The sequence below is a fragment of the Trichechus manatus genome, unplaced genomic scaffold, assembly GCF_000243295.1.
Source record: "Trichechus manatus latirostris isolate Lorelei unplaced genomic scaffold, TriManLat1.0 scaffold00073, whole genome shotgun sequence".
Taxonomy (NCBI): Eukaryota; Metazoa; Chordata; class Mammalia; order Sirenia; family Trichechidae; genus Trichechus; species Trichechus manatus.
The window spans coordinates 7,971,908-7,997,884 of NW_004444009.1; the positions used below are offsets into that span (position 1 = coordinate 7,971,908).

The following is a 25,977-nucleotide window of genomic DNA, read 5'->3' on the forward strand; positions in this document are numbered from 1 at the left end:
AAGCCTCTACTGACAGAAGGGTGGTGGCTGTGCTTCAGGTGCATTGGCTGGGAATCAAACCTAGGTCTTCTACATGGAAGGCGAGAATGCTACCATGGAACCACCACTTCCTTCTTTCTGTTATAGTGGACACTTGTAAATGGAGCTGGGGAGTATCAAAAGTGATATTGGAGTGGCCTTATTAGTAACATGAGTCCTAGACGAAGTCTGAAGGAGCTGATCGAGATGGGCTTGTGGAGGATGGAGGTCTCTCCAGGTTTGGGAACAGGGAGAATATAAGTATAGAGAATCATGCTCTGTCACATTTCCTTTTCTCACCCTTACATATCAGCATGTGTGCAAGAAGCAAATGGAGTGGCATAAGGGATTAAGGGGGCATTTTTCAAAGGAGAGAGCAGGTCTACCCACGAGAGGATGTAAGAGATAAGGTTGGCACTAGAATGTGGAGGGGCTTGACTGTCAGGTTTAGGAGTCAGGTGCGCAGTGGAATCATTAAACCTTTTTAATAAGGAGAGTGACATGGGGTTACTAGTGTTTTTGGAAAATCAAAGCAGTGGTGGTATGGAGAAGAGATTTTTCTTTTAAATTCAAATTCAGGTTGGTTCTTGACTGTTTCAAGTTCAATTCCCAATCTGAGAGCTCTTCAGTGGTGTTGTTTCCAGGGAACTGGCCCTTAGGTTAATGCTAGTTCCACTGATCCTGACCCACTGTCACCGAAGACCCAGAGCCATACCTCGGACAACAGGATGGCTCCTCCTACATCACGATAACCTTGTCCTGGAATTTGTTTGTTTCTTCCAGGTTTTGATGAAGAAGGAAGCCTGTATATTCTTAAGGGTGATCGCACAATTGAGTTTGATGGCGAGTTTGCAGCCGATGTCTTGGTGGAATTTCTCTTGGACGTAAGCTTATATGCACAGTGGCCTGCACAGAGCTATTTGAGCTCAGATATAGGGGGAAAGGAAAACCCCAAAGTAAGAACAGAGAAACTGGAGAACCTGACCTGGTCTAAGACAGATTTCTCAGGCTTCACAAAAAAAAAAAATCAGAGGAGTTCCTACATCACAGTGCTATTTACTTCTACTAGGAAGCTGGCCCTTAAATCACCTTGGAAACTATTTTATTAGTGACCAGAGGGTCACAAATCAGGACTGTGTGGTAGTAATATGCTAATTCTCTTATCACTTATACAATGACATCCACTGAAATCTCCTTGGCTTTATTCCAGTACTGCTAAAGAGAGTGTGGGAAAGAGATTTGAAGACAACAATCAGCTAAGTTACTCTGAGTTACCCTCAGAGCAGAATAAAGAGAAAGTAGGACTAAAGAGTCCCCCAGTATCTCACTCACTCTCAGGTATGGAGGTACACACCCTCAGATCCATATGCTCAAACAGAGAAATGAAACAAACCCTATAAAAAAAAAATACTTTCTCCATAGATAAACTCAGACTTTTAATAGCAGCTGTGAAACAAAATGCTTGTGAACTCAGATCCCTACACAGATAAAGAACCTACAGTTGAACATCCATACTGATTATTCCTATTGACCAGCTGGTACCCAGTGGTCTGTCGCTTTTCTCCAGAGCCTCCAAAACCTAGGGAGAGGATCAGAAGTGAGTTGACGGCCATCTCTTGCATAAAAATGCCCGTAGACCCTGCTTTGCTATCTCATTGACCCATACTCCAAGTCCTAATAAAACTGAGGGGGCACCAGAACAGCTCTGGGACAACATGGTCCTGTCCCACTTTTGTCATCTCAGAGGAGGCTTTAGATGCGAGTAACAGAAACTAGACACTGACTACCTTAAACAATAAGCAATGTGATTGATCCACATAAGGGAAAGACCAGAGTTAGGTTAGATTTTAGACTTGATCAGGGCTTTACCTCCATTTTTCTCTGTAAATCCGAGATAATGCTGTTTTCAGTAGGTTGGCTTTGTCCTCAAGTAGTTACAAGATGGCCGGCAGCAGGTACATCATACTCCCTTGTTTATATGTAGTGGCTTCCCATTGCTCTCTTAAGAATAAACAATTTTCCAAAAGCCTTTGGCAAATCTATCCTGTAGTCTTATTGATCAAAATCAGGTCACATGCCCATTCTTGAATGAATAACTGGCAGGAGAAATAGAATTGCCCACACTCAGCCCATCTCTTGAGTTAAGGTCAGTTCCTCAAAAGACACTGCTGATGCTGCTCACTGGGGGAGAGGTGGGATGGATGCTAAGGTGACAACCATGAAGTCCACTACAATGTCCCTCTGAAGCATTCTATGTATGTGCCCGATTTCCCTGCTGGAAAAAGAATAGCTCTCTTATTTGGATATTTGTGTGTGTGTGTATCTGACATTTCAGCTAATTGAAGACCCAGTGGAGATCATCAATAGCAAACTGGAAGTCCAAGCTTTTGAACGCATTGAGGACCAGATCAAACTCATTGGCTATTTCAAGAGTGAAGACTCAGAATGTAAGTCATATGTCAATCCCAGCCTGTGCATCTGAAGGTTAGATTCCCAATAAGGGATGTTAGAGTATCCCTAAAGAGGTTGCATCATCAGCATCACCTACACCCTGAGCAATGAAACAAGCATGCAAAAATTATGTGAAACCTGCAGGGGAGCTTAAAGAACATCAAGGTTGAGCCACGTTCTTTGAGCTTGAGGAGGGCAGGGTGAGGAGGAGGTGAGTGTTTTACAGAGAGTTTTATTTTTCCCACTGGCCCACCTCCCAGTCAGATTCGCCCCTAAAATGGGGCGAACAGTGGGCCCTCTCCCTGACATTGGCAGCTTCCATGGTCACCAGCTGGAGAGCTCTCAGTCACTTGGAAAGCACTAGAGGAAAATTGGGGTAAGGACGGGCTCTGCAGCTGCTGCACAATGTCAAAAATTGCTGACAAGCCAACAGCTGACCACCGAGGCTGTTTGCCATGCCCCAGCCACACCCTTGGGCATGTTCCCTTTGAAAGCTTTGTGGTGAGGTTTTGGGTGGGTGCAGGAACATATCATTGCATCACCACAGTCTGTACAGGGGTGAGGAGATGGTGGGTAGGAGTCAGAAGAGTAGGGAAAAAAGACCAGGAAGGGTAACTGTTTGAGTACATTTGTAAAATTGCTTTGGTAGCAGGGCTCCTATGCTTGAAATAGCAACATGCAATTCTTGATCAAAGTTTTAAATGACGATCTCTTCAAATACCTGATACACCATTGACAAGAAGCTTTGCTTGCACATGTGGGCAGTGGCAAAGGGCAGGACAACATTCTCTGCTTTTCCTTTAATTAATAAGCATTCTTTTCTTGCTATCAAACAGTACTCAGATAATTCAGTCTATAAATTATCTTCCAAGGACGTGAGTGTTCTTTCCATCTAACAGCTATTACTTTTCTTTTCATTGACAAATGTAATGGTGACACTTTTTATACTAATTTGGATGGATTTCAAACCCAGTTGAACTTTTTCATATTATGTATTTCAAAATACTGAAGATTTTTCCTGAGGAATATACAGATAATGCTCTGTTGTTGTTAGGTGCTGTTGAGTCGGTTCTGACTCATAGCAACATATGTACAACAGAACAAAACACTGCCTGGTCCTTTGCCATCCTCACAATCATCGTTAGGCTTGAGCCTATTGTTGTAGTCACTGTGTCAATCCACCTCATTGAGGGTCTTCCACTTTTTCGATGACTCTGTACTTTACCAAACATGACATCCTTCTCTAGGGACTGGTCCCTCCTGGTAATATGTCCAAAGTATGTGAGACAAAGTCTCGACATCCTTGCTTCTAAGGAACATTCTGACTGTACTTCTTCCAAGACAGATTTAATCCTTGTGTCAGTCCAGAGCCCTGGTGGTGCAGTGGTTAAGAGCTTGGCTGCTCATCAAAAGGTCAGCAGTTTGAATCCACCAGCCACTCCTTGAAAATCCTATGGGACAGTTCTATTCTGTCCTATAGGGTTGCTATCAGTAGGGATAGACTCGATGGCAACAGGTTTCGTTTTTTTGGTTCTGGCAGTCCCTGGTATATTCAATATTCTTCACCAACACGATAATTCCAAGGCATCAATTCTTCTTCCATCTTACTTATTCATTGTCCAGCTTTTGCATGCATATGAGGCGATTGAAAACACCATGTCTTGGGTCAGGCACACCTTAGTCCTCAAAGAGACATCTTCGCTTTTTAACACTTTAAATAGGTTTTTTGCAGCAGATTGGCCCAATGCAATACGTCGTTTGATTTCTTGACTGATGTTTCCATGAATGTTGATTGTGGATCCAAGTAAAATAAAATTCTTGATCACTTCAATCTTTTCTCTGTTTATCATGATGTTGCTTATTGATCCAGTTGTGAGGATTTTTATTTTTTTTATGTTCAGGTGTAATCCATAGTGAAGGGTGTAGTCTTAGATCTTCATCAGTAAGTGCTTCAAATCCTCTTCACTTTCAGCAAGCAACGTTGTGTGTCATCTGCATGTTACAGGTTGTTAATGAGTCTTCCTCCAATACTGATGCCACATTCTTCTTCATACAGTCCAGCTTCTTGGATTATTTGCTCAGCATACGGACTGAATAAGAATGGTGAAAGGATACAACCCTGGCGCACACCTTTCCTGACTTTAAACCATGCAGCATCTCTTTGTTCTGTTCAAACGACTACCTCTTGGTCTATGTATAGGTTCCACATGAGCACAATTAAGTGTTCTGGAATTCTCATTCTTTGCAAAGTTATCTGTAATTTGTTATTATCCACACAGTCAAATGTCTTTGCATAGTCAATAAAACACAGGTAAACATCTTTCTGATATTCTCTGCTTTCAGCCAAGGTCCATCTGACATCAACAACGATATCCTTCATTCAATGTCCTTTCTGAATCCAGCTTGAATTTCTGGCAGTTCCCTTTCGATGTACTGCGGCAACTGTTTTTGAATTATCTTCAGCATAATTTTACTTGCATGTTATATTAATGATATTGTTTGATAATTTCTGCATTCCATTGGATCACCTTTCTTTGGAACGGGTTTGTATTTGGATCTCTTCTAGTCAGTTGGCCAGGTAGCTGTCTTCCAAATTTCTTGGCATAGACAAGTAAGCACTTCCAACATTGCATCTGTTTGTTGAAACATCAATTCCTGGAGCCTTGTTTTTTTGCCAATGCCTTCAGTGCAGCTTGGACTTCTTCCTTCAGTACCATTGGTTCTTGATCATATGCTACCTCCTGAAATGTTTGAACGTCGATCAATTCTTTTTGGTACAGTGACTCTTATTCTTTCTATCTTCTTTGATGCTTCCTGTGCTGTGTCTTTTGATTTTTTGCCCATAGAATCCTTCAGTATTACAATTCAAGGTTTGAATTTTTTCCTCAGTTCTTCCAACTTGAGAAATACTGAGCATATTCTTCCCTTTTGGTTTTCTAACTCCACGTCTTTGTACATTTTGTTATAATCCTTTTGTTTGTCTTCTCAAGCCGCCCTTTGAAATCTTCTGTTCATCTCTTACTTCGTCATTTCTGCCGTTCACTTTATCTACTGTACATTCAGGAGCAAGTTTCAGAATCTCTTCTGACATCTATTTTGGTCTTTTCTGTCTTTTTAAGGACCTTTTCCTTTCTTCACATATGATGTCCTTGATGTCATCCCACAACTCGTCTGGTCTTCAGTCATTAGTGTTCAATGCCTCAAATCTGTTTTTGAGACGGTCTCTAAATTCAGGTGAGCTATACTCAAGGTCGTACTTTGACTCTCGTGGGCGTGTTTTAATTTTCTTCAGCTTCAACTTGAACGTTCATATGTGCAATTTATTGTCTATTCTGCAGTCAGCCCCTGGCCTTGTTCTAACTAATGATATTGAGCTTCTCCATCATTTCTTTCCACAGAGGTACTCAATTTGATTCCTGTGTACTTCATCCAGCAAGGTTCACGTGTATAGTCACCATTTATGTTATTGAAAAAAGGTATTCGCAATGAATAAGTCATTAGTCTTGCAAAATTCTATCACGTGATCTCCAGTGTCATTTCTATCGCCAAGGCCATATTTTCTAACTACTGATCCTTCTTCTTTGTTTTCAACTTTCACATTCCAATCATGAGTAATTATCAATACATCTTGGTTGCATGTTTAGTCAGACTGCAGAAGTTGGTAAAAATCTTCAATTTCTTCATCTTTGACATTAGTTGTTGGTGGGTAAATTTGAGTAATAGTCATATTAACTGGTATTCCTTGTAGGCATATAGATATTATCATATCACTGACAGCATTGTACTTCAGTATAGATCTTGAAATGTTCTTTGTGACAATGAATGCAACACTGTTCCTCTTCAATTTGTCATTCTTGGCATAGTAGACTGTATGATTATCTGACTCAAATTGGCCACCACTTGTCTGTCAGTTTGACATACTCTGGTGGCTTGTGTGTTGCTCTGATTCTGGAAGCTATGCCACCAGTATTTCAAATACAAGCAGGGTCATCCATGGTGGACAGGTTTCAGTGGAGCTTCCAGACTAAGACAGACTAGGAAGAAGGACCTCGTGATTTACTTCTGAAAAAAATTAGCCTGTGAAAACCTTACAGTTATCATTTTTTTGATATTGCTGTGGGGGCCTTAAAAATTATTCTTAAGTTTTGAATAATAAAATTCCTAGTCAGTCATTATAACCTCCTTTTTGAGGTTGAATTTTTGCTTTCAATTCATAAACTGGTCAGTACCTTGTGTATTTCACATGATCCTTGCAATGTTCAATTAAGTTCATTCAGTGCTCAGCAAAAAAACATTTTCTGAAGCCAATAATTATCTTTCAAAAAATTTTTCAAAGTGGGAATAATCCACAATTTTTCATAAAAAAATAAGCTCATAAGCCCTTAATAAGCTCAGCATTGGACAGTTAACCCACTTTAATGTGATACAGCAGAGACTGATATTCTGAATTATTTTCTTCATCTAAAGCTAAAGAGACAGGGCTATGGAGGTTTAGCTGCTACTAAAATCACCTTTTTCATAATAACCTTTTATGTGGAATTTAGATCCACAGACAAAACCTTTATAAACCAGAGCTTTTCTGTGAATACATATTACTTGCATCTCAGGATTCTCAGAACAAACTCAGTGTAAAGTCTTCCCACCCTCTTGTCATTGCAGCCGCACTGTCAGTACACAAGTTTTAGCAGTGTTTCCATAATTTGTTTCAACATGCTCATCTACTTCTTGGAATATTTTATCCCCAACAACTTGGTCTGGTTCTTCTTTGCAAGACAAATGATGTTATTCCATGTGTTTCTCTTCAGTGCTTTCACTAATGCTATCAACCACACCCATTACTAATATTAGTAGAATCACCAATCTGCAATGGAGATGGGTTTGACGTGGTCATCTTCTGGGGTCAGCACCATCTCTGTGATACCTAACATTATGGAAACAGTATCATTCAAAATAACCCCTTTTCTTTTTTCTTTGCTTCCTTTATCCCAAACATTATGTTGACAATTTCCATGGAAGTGTGTATAATAAGTGATTCTGCAATTGTGGGAGGCATCTTTGCTGGTTAGTGATTAGTTGCCCTATGTTGTAACCAGCTTCTTATGCCTGATCTGGTTCTCTTCTAATCAAACACATTAAAAAAAAAAAAAATCTTTTTTTTCCTTCTTTAATTTTTTTTGCACTTGTTTAAGCTTTAATACAAGAGTCCCTGGGTAGCACAAATGGTTAAGTGCTCCACTACTAGTCGAAGGGTAGATGGTTCAAATCCACCCAGAGGCACTTTGAAAAACAGGCCTAGTGATCTGCTTTTGAAAAGCCACAGCCTTAAAAACCCTATGGAGTAGTTCTATTCTTCATACATGGGGTAGCCATGAGTTACAATTGGCTCTTCAGCAACTAACAGCGGCAACAACAACAGGCTTTAATACATTTAAATCTTTTTTCTCCTTGAGATAAATATTTTGTGTTAAGGAGCCAGCATGGGTTACATCATGGCACAATTTCTTATTTTGATGTTTCCACACAAACAAGACATTTAGGCCAAGGAAAAGAAAGACACAGCAATCCTAATTTGCGATAATACTTATAATGAGTACTCATAATGAGTGCCTAATTAGTCACAGATGTTTTTGGACTATTTTACTTGTGACTATGATGACTTTCCAGCAAGTCCATTATTGTGGAAAAATAAAATAACTTTAAAAAAGAAATCTATTTAAATGAAAATACTTATGGAAATTATAAGTATTTTTGACTTCAGAAATTAACTTTTTAAATAATTTATATTATCTGCATTTTAAGACTTGGATAAATTTTAAAAAATAAGCATAGAGGAAGCATTTAAATGTTAAATTTCATTTGAGTCAATGTTAAAATTATGCAAAAGTGACAAAATATAAATATTACTTTCACTTGTGTTTGAGTGAAGCTAAAGGTACAATCACGTTTTGAAGCACCAACCTAGGGAACCACCTTGCTCCACCCTTCTTCATCTTAAAAGAGATGTAGACTGGCTCCCCAAGAGAAGAAAGGAAGCCCCTGACACAAGTTCAGATCATTGTTTCCATCAGGGTAAGAGTTCGTGGTGGTGAGGAGAGATTCATCAGGGACATGGAGGTCAGGGAAGAGAGGAACAGGGGATTCAGATGGAGCCCACTGATGCTTTAGACACGAATGGCTTAGGTATTCTTTAGCCATTCTATTTTTTCTACTCTCTCCACCTGCTCTCTATTCATTCTCCAACCAAGCACCCATCTTACCCTCCTCCACCCAATCTTCTGCCCTAGCTAGCAGGCTATATGATATCTTTTCTGATCATCCAATTTCTTTCGTGAGGATGAGTTGGTGTGAGTGTGTATTAGTATGTATGAGTGTTCTCGTAAATTTTTCGGCCCCTCTCTCATCTGTGCTTGTTGCACTTGCCTCTATTATAGCAACTATCACATAGCAATGTGATTATTTAAGGGTCCATAACCTTCCCTAGGCTGTGAGCCTTTTTAGATGAGTGTTCTTGTCTTACTCATCTTGGTATCCCTGGAGTCAGCATTATTCTTGCTCTGTTTTTTGATAGAATATTAGAAAATCATGCATAATTCCAGGATTCTTGTAAAAGCTTGCCCCAATTATGATTAAGAGAAAAGGAATTCTATGAAATGGAAAAAAAATAATCTTGTTACGAATGAATCATAGGATTATTGACTCTCGGGATTATATAATTTATTCAGAAAGACAAATCTCCACACCTCTGCCCATCACTATTACCATTGCCATCACCCTCACATCAAAGGTTTAAGTAGGAATCTCTTTACCAAGTACCTGTCTAGGTCTACCAACACACAACATTGTCATACTCACGTGGTCTTGTGCTTACCTTGGCCAATTTGTACTCAAGTTTGGGAATAGCGTCAAGTTAAGTCTTAATTAATTTTGAATCATTTTCTCAAAGGATTAGAATTTAAAAAAAAAAAAAGAGAAAAGGAAAACTAGAATTCACCAAAAGGGATACTGATGCTAAGAGGTGTAAAATATTTATAGATGTCATCTTTGATTAAGTGGATTTTCTTCTTACTTAGGGCTTCTTTATGCAGCAAGCTACACTCTCTCTACAGGGCACAATTATAACCAGCAGTGAGTTTGAGTGAAAAGACTTTTCCTTTTGGTTTGGAGTTTTTCATTTCTTTTTCTCTCCTGTATCCTCTTTCCATTTTTTCATTTTCTCCTTTCCATCTATGAACTTCATAAAAGTGTGATAAAGAGATCTTCTGTTGGGTTACTAAATGCCAGTTGATTCAAATTCTTTGCAGGGTGGGGCAACTCTGGACTTAAATTGTACTAAATAATTATCTACATTGCTCGGGTTTAATTGGCTTGCTACTCTCTACATCATTTAAAAAGAAAAATTTCTTGATTGTGCATCTTCAAAAAATGTTTCTCCCTTTCATCTATTCCCTGTTAGATTACAAGGCTTTTGAAGAGGCAGCTGAACACTTCCAGCCTTACATTAAATTTTTTGCCACCTTCGACAAAGGAGTAAGTACCTATGAAAGTCCAATTTGAACACTTTTGTAGGCACAAAGGAATAAATTTTGGAGAACTTTCCAATTTTCCTTTTCTTTTAACCATTTCTTCCTTTGCTTCTTTCTCCAGAAGCATTAGAAATATGGCAATAAATCACTATTGAACAAGAGATGAGTACAAATATGGTTAATTCAGAGAATCTGAAGTTATTTCCTTAAGTGCCCAGTGAAAAGTATTGGCCTGCCCCTTATCTTCACATACACTATAAATGAAAAATATGTAAGCCCAGAGTGTGCTTGGTCACTCAATCACTGCTTCTTTGTTCTTTAGGAAGCACCCTCTCCCTTCCTGGGCTTGCGTATTTCCACCTCTGGGTTAGGACAGGTAATGGAATGGGGAAAAGTATTGAGCTCCTGAAGCACTGAGTGCTCCAGAAAGTCACTTACATCTTCAGTTGTCATTGATATACTCTCTTATAATTCAATTGTTCTTTATATTCTGGATGTGGCAAGTGCTTTTACAAACTAAAGAACAGCAGAGATAGAGGGACCTTGAATCAATGGTTAATTTATTTGAGGCTACCATGGATAGAATATTCTACTCTGGCTCTGGTTACTATTAAAATGGTTACTATTTACTGAGTGCTTTCTGTGTGTTAGGCATGGTTCTGTATATTGCATCTATATTATTTTCTAATTCTTTAAACAACTCTGAAAGGGAATCATTATCCCCTCTTCTCAGATGAGAAATGAGATTTAGAGAGGTTAAGTAGCATCCAAAGTCTCCAGAGAATTAATGGTAGAACTGAAATCCTAACTTAGGACAATCTGGGTCTAAAACCTGTGTCCTTTACTCTGTACTACACCATTAAATAGAAGACCCTATACCTGCCACTGAGATCAAGACACACACATACACACACACACACACACACACACACACACACACACCCCAACTGAAATCACCAGATTTGCTAGAACAAATAAATCTAGGACAAACTAAGTCTTTGATCAAAGTCAAGTAAAGGTTAATCAGAGAGTGGCCTACTAAGGAGTAAGACAGCGACAGGCGGTGTTCAAGGGCCTTTATACTAAGAAGAGTTCAGGACTTCCCTGAAAAACAAGAGGAAGCCTCTAGGTACTGGAGCAGGGAAGGGGCATGATGAAAAGAGTTCATGTTTAATTCATATATACATTGAACCTCTTCTATGGATACGGCCCCTGTCTTCAAGCCTATAACCCAGAGGGGAGATCTATAATGCAAGTAATGCTGGAGGAAATTTACTCTAATTGGTTGTATTAGAGTTGGGAGTGATCTTGAGCATGAATACCAAAAGAATAATAATAACTCTCATTTATTAAGTACATGTTATATGCCAGACTCTGTGCTAAGAGCATTATATAGGTTTTCTCACTGAATCCTCTCAACACCCCTATAAGAAAGGGATTAGTATTCTCATTTGACAGAGAATGAAGCTGAGACACCGAGAGGTTAAGTTATTTGCTTCATGATCACCTAGTTAGTGAGTAATGAAGCTTGATTTAATCACAGATCAGTCTGACTCCTAAGTCAATGCTCTGTGCTACTATGCTCCAGAGAAAGGATACAATATATGTAAAATGCTCATCTGGTGTTTGGCCTATAGTAAGCATCCGTTAAATATTCAGTAGTTATTAACATTGTTAATAAGAAGGCAGTCTTTGGCATATCATTATCCATACAGATAATGTTCTACATCCTACCTTGGTGAGTGGTGACTCGGGTCTTAAAAGCCTGCTAGCGGCCATCTAAGATACAACAATTGGTCTCTTCCTGTCTGGAACAAAGAAGAGTGAAGAAAACCAAAGACCAAACCGATTGCTCTGACCAGGACCACAATAGTAGATCATGGACAGAGTGGGAGAGAAATGTAGAACAAAATTCATACTCATAAACAAGACCAGACTTATTGGTCTGACAGAGACTGGTGGAACCCCTGAGACTATGGCGTTAGATACCCTTCAAACTTGGAACTGAAATCATTCCCGGAGATCACATTATAGTCATAAAATAGAACAATAAAAGGAACAATAACATCAGTGAGGGTTGTACACCCCAGAACAATCAACTATACGAGACCTAAAGGGCAGTATATGCCCAAAAGCAAAGTTCAGAAGGAAGGTAGGGGAACGAAAGCTGGACAAATTGACACAGGGAACCCAGGGAGGAAGGGGAGAGAATGCTGACACATTCAGGGGTTTGCAACCAATGTCATGAAACAAGCTGTGTATAAATTGTTGATTGGGAAATTAATTTGCTCTGTAAACTGTCACCTAAACCACAACAAAATGTTCAAAAAAAAAAAGAGAGAGAGAGAGAAAACCCTATGGAGCACATTTCTACCCTGACATACATAGGGTTGCCATGAGTCAGAATCAACTCGATGGCAACTGTTTTTGTTTTTAATTTAATAAAAAAAAGGAGAAGAAGGCAGTCTTCTAGGCCCAGGAGGAAGGAGGTTGGTATAAGCTATCAGTAGAGAAGGGGAGGTAAGGAGAAGCCTAAACTGAATCCATCACTGAAGTTTAGTCATGGTGGGTCAGGAGCAGGGGCAGATTAACCAGTAAGCAAGGTACGCACCAGTTTACAGTAAGCAAGTTACACACAGGCTTAATTGTGTTTACTTACTAATCTGTAGTGCACAATTTCACATGGGTTTCACCACATCTCTAATGTGATGAAAGACAAGTGAAATTGTGCACTACAGATTAGTAAGTAAGCATAAATAAGCCTGTGCATAAATCATTTATTGGGTGATTTGCCCCTGGTCAGGAGTGGCTAAGGTGGCTCCTGGGTAAGAACTAGTCTGAAGGGAAGAGGGTCAGGCAGACAAGCTTGGTCAGTCAGGAAAGCCTTAGTTCTTAGCGGGATGGTCCAGTTCTGAATTCAGGGTAGCGTCTATTTTCAGAAGTGCCTCCCAACCAACCACATGGCTTCATGTCTGTAGCCCATGAAGAAGGTAAAAAAAAAAAATGCAAACCCATTACCATGGAGTTGATTCTGACTCATATCCACCCTATAGGACAGAACAGAACTGCCCCATAAGCAGCTGATGGATTTGAACTGCCAACCTCTTGGTTAGCAGCCAAGCTCTTAACCACTGTGCCACCAGGGCTCCTAGAAGAAGGTGAGGTCAGGCTGTAATTAAAAATTCAAAAAGCTGCTTCACTTAAAACTCTGCAGGACACTGAGTCATAAGTGCCACCGCTGTTCATGTAGCCTTGTGGGATTTCATAACATTCAAAAAGAAAAGACACACTCTCTCTACCTCTGTATGGAACACAGAGGGAGGGGCTGTTGCACTGAAGGGACTCCAGTGACATTTGGGATTTAATAACTTGCACCCATTGCGGGGGGGGCAACAATGCTTAATGGGAGATGTGGGGTCCAGAAGGTATGGCTGCATCCAGGAGAAGCCTCAGTGGTGTCCGGCAAGAGGTGTTTGAGAAGAAGAGCAGGGAAAAGGTATGGATGTCATGTAGTGGCTGAAAGGTCAAAGAGCATTTGTGAGACACTCGCTAGGGAATCTTAGAGCCACCTGGGAAAGGGGAAGTGCTTTGTAGAGCTTTCAAACCTGGTGAGGCAAGGACCGAAGAAGCACTAGCTACAGTCAGAAAGAGGGAAAAAAATAACTGGCAGAGGATGAGCTGGTGAGAGGACCTGACCATTGATGAGATGAAAGAGAGAAAGAAGCGAGGAGACTTGAAAATAACTTAAGGTTGTAAGCCTCAGCTTCAAGACAGCAAAGACTGTAAAGCTACTAAAAACATTACTTAAGGCAGAATGATGAGTGCTGTTTTTTGCAACTTGGGAGGACATACCACTGGAGGTGTCTTCGTTTATTCATTCATTCACTTGCAAATATCTACTGAGTGCCTTTTATGTGCTGGGCACTTTTCTAGGTGCCATGACACAACACTGAGCAAAACAGATTCCTGCTCTTGTAGAATTTAGAGTAAATAAGTAAACAAATCAATAAATACATGAGTTGGACAAGTGTAAAGAGGGTAAGATGTCAGGGTTGCTGATGTAGATTTGGGAGTCAGTTTTGATACTGACTTCTAAAAGGAGCTTTTAAAACCGTAGATCCCTTGGCCCCATCCCTGGAAATTTGAGTTTTTAGGGTTGTAATATGGCCCAGGAATCTGCATTTTCAAAAGGCTCCCTCGGTGATTTTACTGGGAACAGAGGTTTGGAACCAGCAGCAATCTACTGATCCTGATCCTAAATCAACCCACACAAGGGCCCAACCTCTGTGAGGAAGCAGTTGGAGCAAGACAGGGTCAGAGGGCCGAAGATGGCATCCTCTCTGTAGTAGCTTACACCTTGATTTTTGGTCATTCTGATTATGCCATGTCACCTCCCACTGGCCCATTACTTTCTCTGTCTGAATAAACAGCGAGAAGCAAAATAATTTTCTCTTTTGAACCACACTGGGGCCAAAGGGAGCCGTGACTTTCTAAACAAAGTTGATGGAGGAGATAGATGTCAAGACTTCCTAAATTCACTTTGAGTTGGTTTCATTTGCAACAACTGAAATGGTTCGCTGATTTTTAGAAAAAACAACTCTATCAAAATACATACACATGCAAATGTCAGAAGATGGCCTTTGTAGTTTTCTTGCCTTTGCCAGAATCTATCCCAACTAGTAAAATGCACACACACACACACACACACACACACAAACACTCAACAAAAACCAAGAAATCAGTTGCCATGGAGTTGATTCCAACTCCTGGCGAACTAATGTGTTTCAGAGTAAAACTGTGCCCCATAGGGTCTTCAATGGCTGATTCTTCAGAAGCAGATTGCCAGGCCTTTCTTCCAAGGCAACTCTGGGTGGATTTGAACCACCAACCTTTCGGTTAGTGGCATTTAACCATTTACACCACCCAGAGACTCACACACACACACACACACAGATACACACAAGGTAATCTGGTCATCTGCTTCCAAAAGGTCACAGCCATGAAAACTCTATGGAGTGCAGTTCTACTCTGAAACACATGGGGTCACCGTGAGTTGCAGTCGACTCCATGGCAACTGGTTATTTAGCTTTCGATTGTATAATCCATTCCTGCATAATTGTAATATAATTATAATGCTGACGAGCCAGGTCTGCTGTAGAACAACGTCTTGGATAGAGTGGGCCGCAGGAAATACTTATGGAATAAATGAATGAACAAATTCCTCAATCAATCAAATCTCCCTCAGTCGTTAACTTCGGTTGCCTACCATCCAAGACACAATTAAAAGAATGAAAGAAAGGGATCCTCTGAGATACAAGAGCAGGGCACTCGGAGTGATGGTGGTGGGGTGTTGTGAAGCGCCTCTGGGAAACGTTAACTCAGGGTTCCCAAGACTGAAACTCAGAGACATGAAAGGCAACTTCACATTGGTGAATTTAACAATGTGGACCCAGACACTGGTGTTCAGAGACCAGAGACTACCCCCACTCCCAGACATCCCGCCATCCCATACACACTGCTTACCTTGACATGTGGGTCTGATGAGCTCATTCTCACCTTTAGGAAGCCTCAGTTATAGCCAACGGTGATGGGGGATGAATTGATGAGAGCACATTACAAGATACAAGGACACATCTCACTAACACATGGTGCATGCCAGTATAATATTTATTGGGACATCTATTCCTTTCTTTAGTGTCAAGGAGAAAGTAATTATCTGATGATAGGAAAATTAGAATTCAGGCAAATTGTTAGTTTAGAACACTTCACTGCCTCGGTTTGAATTCTGGCTCTACCCCTTAAGGTATATACAAATTACCCAAATTGTGTCTTAGGTTCATCATTTGTAAAGTAAGCATAATAATACTTCCTGTCTTATGCAGTGAGCCAAAACCAAAAACCAAACCCATTGCCCTTGAGTTGATTCTGACTCATAGTGGCCCTATAGGACAGAGTAGAACTGCCCCATAGGATTTCCAAGCAGCAGCTGGTAGACTCGAACTGCCAACCTTTTGGTTAGCAGCAGAGCTTTTAGCCACTGCGCCACAGGGCTCCTATGTAATAAAAATGAGTACTAAATAAAGTAGTAAACCTAAAACACTTTGCAACAGTGCCTGGCACCTAATAAGCACTCTATGTCTTGTTATGACTGTTTTTGGTCATCCAGTCACCCTCATCCCCACTTCATACAAGATTCGTAGTTCCTAGAGCATGTAGTAAGTGAACTCAAAACACTAGAATCCAATGTCATTTTTGAAGCCCATTCTGTAATAGGCCCATTTTGTAAAGAACTGTGTATAAACTCAGACCCTGGTGGTAGGTTTGTTGTTTCCCACCTCCCTGCTCCCCACTCCAGCACCTATTATCCCCCCCGACCGGTAGAAATGGGAAAAATGTAAGGGAAAAAAATTATACCTTCCTGTCTCTCAAAACATAATCAATATGATGATCAAATCTCTTTTGCCTGACTATAGCTCTTAACCTGGCCTCTTTTCTTTAGCTGTGAGTTGTGATGCTGGAGTTTCTTTCCCTTAAAGTACTGTAACAAATAACCTTTGGAAGATTAAAAAAAAAACACTTGTTACCATAAAGTTGATTCCAACTCACAGTGACCCTATAGAAAAGAATAAAATTTTCCAAGGCTGTAAATCTTTATGGAAGCAGATAGCCACATCATTCTCACACAGAGTGGCTGGTGGGTTCAAACCGCCAACCTTTAGGTTAGCAGCCCAGTGCTTAACCACTGCACCACCAGGGCCCCTTTTTTATAAGATAGTGATTTTGAATTTAAAACAATTGATGACAAATTCACATAAACACCAGTTTCCTTAAGATGGACCTACTTGTGTAACTGCTTGTGTAACACCCAGCTCCTCCCCTTCCCAATTAGTCACAGCAGCCCTGGGCTACTGCATCCTTGGTTACCACCACAAAGCGTCAGCGCTTAGGCAATCTCTCTTTAGTTTCAAGGGAACCACTGTTCATGCCTGTGCTTTCTTGGACCACAGATCCGAACTAGAAAAGAATGGCATTTGGTTTTCTATAGAGCTTTGCACATTCCAGGCCTCTCACATCATTTTGCAAAGAGAGGTCCCAAGTTCAGCGGCCCTGCAGGCAAACAGCAACAACTCTGGGCTGACAACAGACTGTGTGTCCACTTTATTCAAGAGAGGAATGTCTTCCAACTATGGCTTGTTCCCCAAACCTTTTGTCTGGGGTAGGGTGACCAACTCATCCTGGTTTGCCTGGGACTTGCCTGGTTTTAACACTCAAAGTCCTGTGTCCCAGGAAACCCCTCGGTTCTGGGCAAACTGGGGCTGTTGGTCACCTTATGACTAGTAGCTGGAGTTGTGTTCAGCTACAAACTGGGCAGTTCCCAGCACCTGACAAACCACCAAGAAGCCTGGCCCTGGAATGTTTAACCCTAGGGCCAGTGCTTCAACCTAAATAATGAGCAGGGTTTATGAGCTGATTGAGGATAGATTAATAGTTTCTGATTTTGAGTACCTGTTCTGTCAAAATTGGTTCAAATCCACACATCCCAGCTCCGTTGACATTTGCTTCCTCCTTCAGCCCTGCCAAATACAATGGAATAATGGTGATGATAGAATTTCAACTGTTTCCATTTCAACTGCTCCCTGCCCCTACTTGGCCCTCATTTGCCAGATAGGTCTTTTTCTCTCTTCTGTCCTTCTTGGATCACAAAAGATCAATCCAGCCCAGCTTTAGGTGATGAGTTTCTATCACCTCAACATTAAAGTTAAAACTGTCCATGCATTCTCATGGCTTTGCCAGAAAACACACACACTTGTCTGAGATGGATAACCCATTGCTACTCTAGACTACCATTCAAGGAAACTATTGTCTTATTTCTAATTATTATAGGTTGCAAAGAAACTATCTTTGAAGATGAATGAGGTTGATTTCTACGAGCCATTCATGGATGAGCCCGTAGCCATCCCTGACAAACCTTATACAGAAGAGGAACTCGTGGAATTTGTGAAGGAACATCAAAGGTGCCTGAGATGACATGCAGGGGGTAGGGTGGTCCAGTGTCCGGGGAATGGATGAGAGCCTCTCAGTCCTAACATTGCAGATCCACCAAGCGCAGCAGTCTAGAGTTAGTATCCCAGCAGAACTGAACTCAATGGTATTGCTTTCTTGGTCATTGATAAACTGACCATGAATGTTGCCACAATTTTCTGAATATGGGCTTATGCTTGCAGCTATTGTTAGAACACTTCACCCCAGTCAGCAAATCCCCTCAAAGCCAGAGCCAATAATAATGACAACCATTTAGTGACATTCTCCTATATGCCAAGTACCATGTTAAGTGCTTTACGGAAGGTATTTTATCTAATCTTCAATTTTACGTGGATAATTATTATTATCCCAATTTTACAGATGAAGGAATTGGTTTCAGAGAAGTTAAGTCATTTATCCAAGGATAAACATTCTATACATAGAACTTCTGGGAGAGGAAGGAATATTTGACACCACCCAGAGTGATATGATCAGCAAACTTTTTTCTGCAAAGGACCAGATAGTGAATATTTCATGCTTTGTGGGTCAGATGGTTCCTGTTGCAACTACTCAGCTCTACTGTTGTAGAATGGAAGCAGCCATAGATAGTTTGTAAACAAATGGATGTGGCTGTCTCCCAATAAAACTTTTTTACCGAAACAGGAGATACTGGCCAGATCTGGCCCATGAACTGTAGTTTGCCAATCCCTGCTCTAGAGGGATTATACTGGAACATAAAACATGGTAGTACAGTCACTGCCTCACCCATCCACCCTCCCACACACATGCACACTTAAGTTCGTTGAGCTTGGAGCACATGATCCGGTCACCACCACAGTCCTAGCCTCTGCAAGGAGGCAGCACTTGGGGAAACAAATGTCAACTCTTCTTCAAATTATGGGTTTTAGTCCTCTGAATGTCTGGCACCATTAACCAACATTCAGAACAAAATGAAACTATGAGGAAAATATACATCCTATCTGCTCCCCTAAACATCCCTAAAGGGCTTTTGATGGATGACCCAGATGATAAATTCCTGCAGTTCCGGGCTGGGATCACCAAGGCTTCCTGTTTTCTGTCTCAGGTCTCCTCACTCTGGGCCTACTCTGGAGTCTTGGGAGGGATACTTGTCTGTGAGAAGGGAAATGGCTTCTTGCCCTGGGAATGAGCTAATCCTATGCCCTCCAGCCCATTATTTACATAGACTTTATAATCGTTGGATCAAATAGGTCCATGAAAACGCTGAGAAAAAGGAAGCGCAAAAGCTGGAGTGGTTGTAGGCCCGGGTGTCCATGTGATGAATAGGGTAGAGTAGCTCCATCTTCTTGGGGGAGAAGTAGGTTCCAGAGCAATTCATGTTCCTGCAAACGAACCAGCCTCTCATTTTCCATATCACTGCACTGGGGTTGCAATGTCTGCCCTGTGATGCCTGCTAAAGAAACCCCTCCCTTTTTTTTTCAGACCTACACTACGGCGCCTGCGCCCAGAAGATATGTTTGAAACTTGGGTAAGAAGTTGGTAAACCCTTTCTGCCTTGTGGAGATGAATATAGTCCCCAAGAAGGGTGCCCTTTTGACTAAGTCCTTAAATTTAAACTAAGTCTTATTCTGCTGGGATAAATGTCTGGATGGTGTGGTGATTGAAACACGGACAACATCACATTCAATTAAAACCCAATTATCCATGGATCCAACTTAAGTCTCTTTGGTATTATCTATAAGCAAAATTATTCCATCTCTGAGTTCATTTCCCAAAGTGACTACTGGCTTCTGTTCACTGGCCACCAGAGACCCAGGGTCACATGGCTCAGGCTATGGAGACTTGGGCTCAAATCTGAAATCTGCCACCTTGTTAGCTTTGTGTCCTATATCAAGTCACATGGTCTTTCTGAGCTTTAGTTTCCCCATCTGAAATTGGTGCTTTTGTAAAGAGCCCAGGACATGGAAGGTGCTCAGTGAATGGTGGCTGTTTTTAAAAATATCAGCTCAAGGTGTTGGAAGGCAGCTACATTACTTGTCCTCTAGGTCTATGTCGCAGAACCGTATGTCAGTTGGGTCAATTACTATTAGAAAGAGGGCCTTAGAAATAACTACACTCCCCCCACACACACACACGTACACAGGCTTTATACAAAATCCCATAATCAATAACAATCAAAGTCTGTGGAGCATTTTTCAAAGTATTTCATAGATCTTTCTACTTGGACCTTTCAATTCTCTAGCAAGTGACCTAGAACAAATATTATTTTAGCTCCATTTTACAGATGAGGAAACTGACTGTCATATGGATTCTGTTATTCTTCTTGGGACTTAAATTCAGGTCACCTGGCGCCAAATCTTATGTTCTTTACCATAAGCCTGCCTAGAGTAGGCCATGTCCCCACAAGGCACCATTTGGGGGAAGGAAGGAAAAGGATTGACAGAGAAGCATTTATTCATTCGTTAATTCTTTAATTCAGAGTCTGAAGTGAAGGTGCACAGAGCCATGCCGTAACTTGACACTGTTTTACTGGTGTGTAACTTAGTTGGATGTGTGAAGGTAGAACAAACATTTCACAAGGCACGAAGAGCAAATAATCCAGTCTAGAGGAGTGGACTATTTAAGAACAACCCAGCACAATAGAAACATATTTCCTTAACATTTAAACCATTCAAAAAATTAACCTTTAAAAGATCTCGTCTTAGATTTTAAATAATAATGACAATAAATTGTTATAACAGTGCTTTAAAAAGAATATTCCTTTTTACTTTGAAATAATTTCAGACTTAGAAAAATTGTACAAAGAATTCCATTATATCTTTACCTAGATGCCCCAAATGTTACCATTGTACCACCTTTGCTTTATCATGCTCTCTCCCTCTCTACATATTTTTATTTCTCAACTGTTTGAGACTAAGTAGCAGATATAATTCTCCTTTCTCCCAAAATACTTCAGTGTGTTTCCTAAAAAGAAGGACTTTCTCTTACATAACCACAGTACTAGTATCAAAATCAGGAAATTAACACTGACAACAATTCTATTACCTAATCTATAAACCTAATTCACATTTGCTAGTTGTCCTACTAATGTCCTTTAAAGCAAGAGAAAAACCTTTTTTACCTGGCCCTGGATCCAATCCAGGATCTTACATTGCATTTCATTGTTATGCTTCTTTAGTCTCCTTTAATCTGGAACAAGTTCTTGGTCTTTCATGACACTTTTCTTTTACAACATTTTAAATTGAAAGTGATTATTGCTGTTTTGCTCTGCTAAGCCTTTATGCTTAGTTCTTTTTTGTTTTTTTTTTCTCCCTAAGAGACAACCCTCCATCACCTGGATGGCTGGAAGGGAGAGAATATAGAACAGTAGACACACTCACCCAGGGCTTTCCTCACTGACACAACAGATTCGATAGCTGCAAAGCTTACATCCAGCCTCCCTCACCTCCCCCAGGACATCCTCAGCACCCCTTTGTGCTGCAGAAATGCTCTCTCAGGTCATCTCAGAGGGAGCACGGTCAATTGCATTGAAAACAGATGTCTGGCCTCATTGGAACTCATTCTCTGGTTTCTTTTCACTTAATGAACAAGTTACAGCTTTTGCTATAATATAAAATAACAGTGAGGGCTCATATTTTCCACATTATCATATATTCAATTTTTTTTCTAATTGGGGAAGGGTCTTGTATTGAATTTAACCAGGTATAGAAAAGGGCAACTGGAATGGTTTACACTTTCCCAACACCCCATTCTGGAATAACCACATGACTCCTCAGAAGCCCTAACCAGGCCTGGTGAGCTCCCTCATCCAAGTCTCCACCATGAGAGGGAAGGCAGGACAGCGCCTCTGGGTCATCTTCACATCCTTAAAAAGAAGAAACAGAAATCAATCTATCAGAGGGACCTCTGGGAGCCACTCCCCAACCTCCTCCCCATTGCCCGGCCCACTGAGGAGGGCATTGCTCCTCAGAGCAGAATCTCCATAGGCCACAGCAACTTAGAGCACAGATGTCAGGAAAGTAATTAGCTAATGCACTTACAAATCTTTATCTTCAACATCCACTTCCCAGACGTTGCAAAATATTTAAATAAGATAGGAAAGGAAGCTAGGGTTGAAAGAACTACTTACCCTTTTCCTGCCCAGTTGTGCAGTTTTTTAAAGCACCAAACCATAGAAAATACATTATTTATTACTAGTAGAGAAAGCAATGCCTAGTCATATTTGCTATGTGAAAATTGAGTAGCTTTTAATTTTTTTCCTAGACTATTCGAAGAATGTAAAGGTAGCGTAGGCAATCCAGACCTAGTGCTGACCTTTCATTCCCACTGAGGCTCCACCCTCCAAACCACCCTCCGTCCCAGCAAGCAGTCAGCCAGGGTCTTGGGCAAATCCCACAGAGAGTGGGAGTCAACAATTCCTCTAAAAGAACCCTCCCTCTGTTACAACAGCGAAGTACTTCCTAGAACCGGCCAGAGACACCCAGATGAGTCCCAGGGTCACTCCATTTATTGCACCCTAATCAGGGAGCCTGCTAGTTGTAACCACATCCCTTTCCTTTGTATCTCTTCCTTCAGTAGCAAACATACAACAGAGACTGGAAGGACACAGAGCAAAACATTAAAGAGCTGTTTTATCTGGGTAATTGAGATGTTTAGTTTCTTCTTGGTATTTCTAGTATTTCTAATTTTCTTCAGTGAGTATGTAAGATTTTTATCATCGTATTTTTTTTAAGTCAATAAGCATTAATAAGAGCCTATTACACTGTGCTACGCACTGAGGTTATGAAAAAGAATGTTGCTGTCCTTTCTTAGAAGTTTGGGGTTGCGTAAATGAAACAGTCTCAAAACATACATCACCAGTCTAGTATGCTCATCGCTATGACAGAGAGTAGTACAAAGTGCTGGGGAGTCCAGAAGATACTCAAGAAAGTAACTCTCAAATCACCAGTTCTTTGTGGGGCTTGATGCTTGGTCACTTTACATACAGGCCCATTCTCAGCCTCTTTCAGCTTAAGTAAGAGCCACTGACCTGGGTGTACCACATGTTCTGCAAACCCTGCAGAGTGACAATTGTGCATGGGGCGCAGCGTGCTGCTGTTGGTGGGAAAAAAAGAACGTGGGCTTAGGGGCCAGACAGAACTGGCTTGACTCCCAGTTACTTGTATGTCCCTTACTAGCTCTGTGGCCTTAGGTAAGTCCCTTCAATTCTTTCAGCATTAAATAGAAAAAAGACTTTCATTTCAGATTTAGAGATAATGTACTTACGAAGTACTTATTCTACGAATGGCACTTATAATCATCATTGTAATTTTAAGGCCTAATCCCTTCCCTCAGAGAGCTTACCATCTAGTTGAGATGGCAAGAATCATGCAATTTATAATGGTAATTTCCGAGGCAATATGTTGTAAAGACCAAATGGGTGATCTGCTCTGCAAAGATCATGGGGTTCAGAGAGCTCCCCGTGGGCTGTGCTCAGTGTCATGGCCATCAGCTGTGCTCTTACCCCTGCACCGTGCATTCTCACTGTGTAACCTCGACTCACAGGCTTGCCCATGGATTCTTGCTGCTTGAGTTTATTACATGAAAATACCTGGCGCCTAGCAAGTGCCTGTTTCTTAGCAGGTGTCCAGTAAATGTTGGTGTGCCGAATCTTCCAGACACACAAAGCGAGAGCCTCTTCCCTTTGGTTACACCTCTCTCTCCATGCTGGGGCTATCTCAGGCCCGGGGAGTGACAGCCTCTTAGAAAACAAATATGGATTCTTTATTCTGAAACCAATTTCCAGATGCGTTCTGGAAGGGCACACAGAAATGAAGCCTGCTTCACAGAGTTAGCACAGCTCACTTTCCACTGATGGCAGGAGACAGACGCGGGGCTGCCTAATGAGAACTGATCAGGAGATTCTGTCTGGCGATAATAGCAAACGTAAAATGGTGAAACCTCAGACTCCCCTTCTGTTTGCTGTCTGATTTGTGTAATAAACCAGCACACGCACACACACACACACACACACACACACACACACACACACGTAAAAATCAATTTCCCAGAGAATCTGACAAAGACAGTGCCTAGTCTCTTATTTTCAATAATAATATTTTCTATTTAATCTCTCTTTGAATTTTGGGAGGTTTAGTCCTTTCCAAACTCAAAGGGAAAAAACAAAATTAGCATTTAGATAGGACTGCACCAGCATTAAAATCCATTGAAATGAAAACGGGGATCATGGGAGGGTTGAGATGCCTGGAGTTTTTTCCCTAGGATGATTCTGATAGGACATTCAGGGTGCCCAATGAATCCCTTTCCCCAGGTCAAGCATAATCAGTGTTCACTCAGCTTTGTCCCCGATGCTTCTTTCTCATACATCTTGCTTCCCAAGTCTCCTGGGGATCGCATTTCTTATGACAGAAGCCCCTCCAAGCTTTTTCGCCTCCTTCTCCAAAAATAATCAATGCAAAGGAAACACAAAGCATATGAGTCTCTCTGTCCAGAAAGTAGGAACATGAAATGCCCCAGGCTTGCCCCATCGGTTTGAAACACTCTCTCTAGCTTCTTTGCCTTGCCATCCCCTCCCCCCAGAACCCACAGCTGTACCCACTTTTCCCTGTCACACACCCTCAACCTTCTCTGGGCCCAAATTTTAGGCTCTTTCAGGAGCTCCCACACTCACAGAAATGCTTCCGAGGCCCATACTTTGGCAAGCTTTAGGTCCAGTGGCAGAAAGGACACCAAGGAAACAACCTGGAGATCACAGTCACAAGGTGTTCCCTACTTACTACGTATTGTTGTTGTTGGCTGCTGTAGAATCGGCCCCTGATTCACGCTGACCCCATGTACAATGGAACAAAACACTGCCCAGTTTTGCACCATCACCACGATGGGTTAGAGATCAGACTGTTGTGATCCATAGGGTTTTCACTGACTGATTTTCGGAAGTAGATCACCAGGCCTTTTCTCCTAGTCCATCTTAGTCCGGAAGCTCCACTGAAACCTATTACGCATCATAGCAACTTGCAAACCTCCAATGACAGAAGGGTGGTGGTTGTGCTTTGGCTGGAAATTAAACCCTCGTCTCCTGCATGGAAGGCGAGAATTCTACCACTGAAAAACAAATGTCCTATAATGCCCCATAGGTTCTGTTTATTCAATAAGAAGTATTCATGAAGTCTTAACAAAGACGCACTATACTTGTATATGATTCCTGTATGAACAAAACAGGCTTTACATCCTAACTTACCTTAAAGATTCCTATCTGCTGCCTGTTTGGGGATAGTTTCAGGATCTGTCAGCAGCATTCAGAAGGTTCCACAATCTGGTACATCCCTGGTTATATTTGTTGGTAACAAATTCTTGAAACAGAAATGGACAACTGAAGTCACTGAGCTGTATTCAGAGTGCTTGTTGCCCTTAAGAGCCCCTGAGAAGCCACACTCAATGTTCTTCCACATTTTGTCTTCTACTGCTGCTTTCCTGGACCTTCCAGAGCACAGGAGTGAGATCCATTTAGTGCTAATGTCTTGTGTGTAGTTGTTCCTGTCTTGCAAACCCATTTATCCAAATCCCTTATCAAAGCTCCATGCATCTCTCTGCCTCCCCACCCCCTAGTTATGCTTATCAGCATTCCCTTCCTAAGCGTGTGCCCACATCAGCTCTGTTTCATTGTGTCTCTGTGTCCGCTGCCCCTTCCACACCTCCCCCTTCCCTATTTCCATTCCACCCTCTCGGTCATGTCCCTCTGAAGTGCTCCACCCAAGAGTGTAAACTTTGATTCGTTTCTTCCACAGGAAGATGATTTGAATGGGATCCACATTGTGGCCTTTGCAGAGAAGAGTGATCCAGGTAGGAAATCCCTGATCTGCTCTTTTATAACTTAAGCAAGAACTGACTTCTCACCTTTGTCATCCCTCACTCTTTCTTTTCCCTCACTTCCCATTCACAATGCAACCGCAGGATATTGGGCACCCCCTGGTGGTCGCCTGTTAGG

General features: G+C 41.3%; 1 protein-coding gene across 1 annotated transcript in view; it reads left to right on the plus strand.

Annotated features, from left to right (window-relative positions):
- The window catches only part of CASQ2 (calsequestrin 2), a 123,437-nt gene that overhangs the window by 46,876 nt on the left and 50,584 nt on the right, over window positions 1–25,977 (plus strand). The window contains exons 3-8 of the mRNA XM_004380359.2: window positions 802–902; window positions 2,354–2,465; window positions 9,923–9,996; window positions 17,877–18,007; window positions 19,476–19,521; window positions 25,778–25,832. Of these exons, the coding sequence (XP_004380416.1) occupies window positions 802–902; window positions 2,354–2,465; window positions 9,923–9,996; window positions 17,877–18,007; window positions 19,476–19,521; window positions 25,778–25,832 (519 nt within the window). The remainder of the gene's footprint in view (window positions 1–801; window positions 903–2,353; window positions 2,466–9,922; window positions 9,997–17,876; window positions 18,008–19,475; window positions 19,522–25,777; window positions 25,833–25,977) is intronic.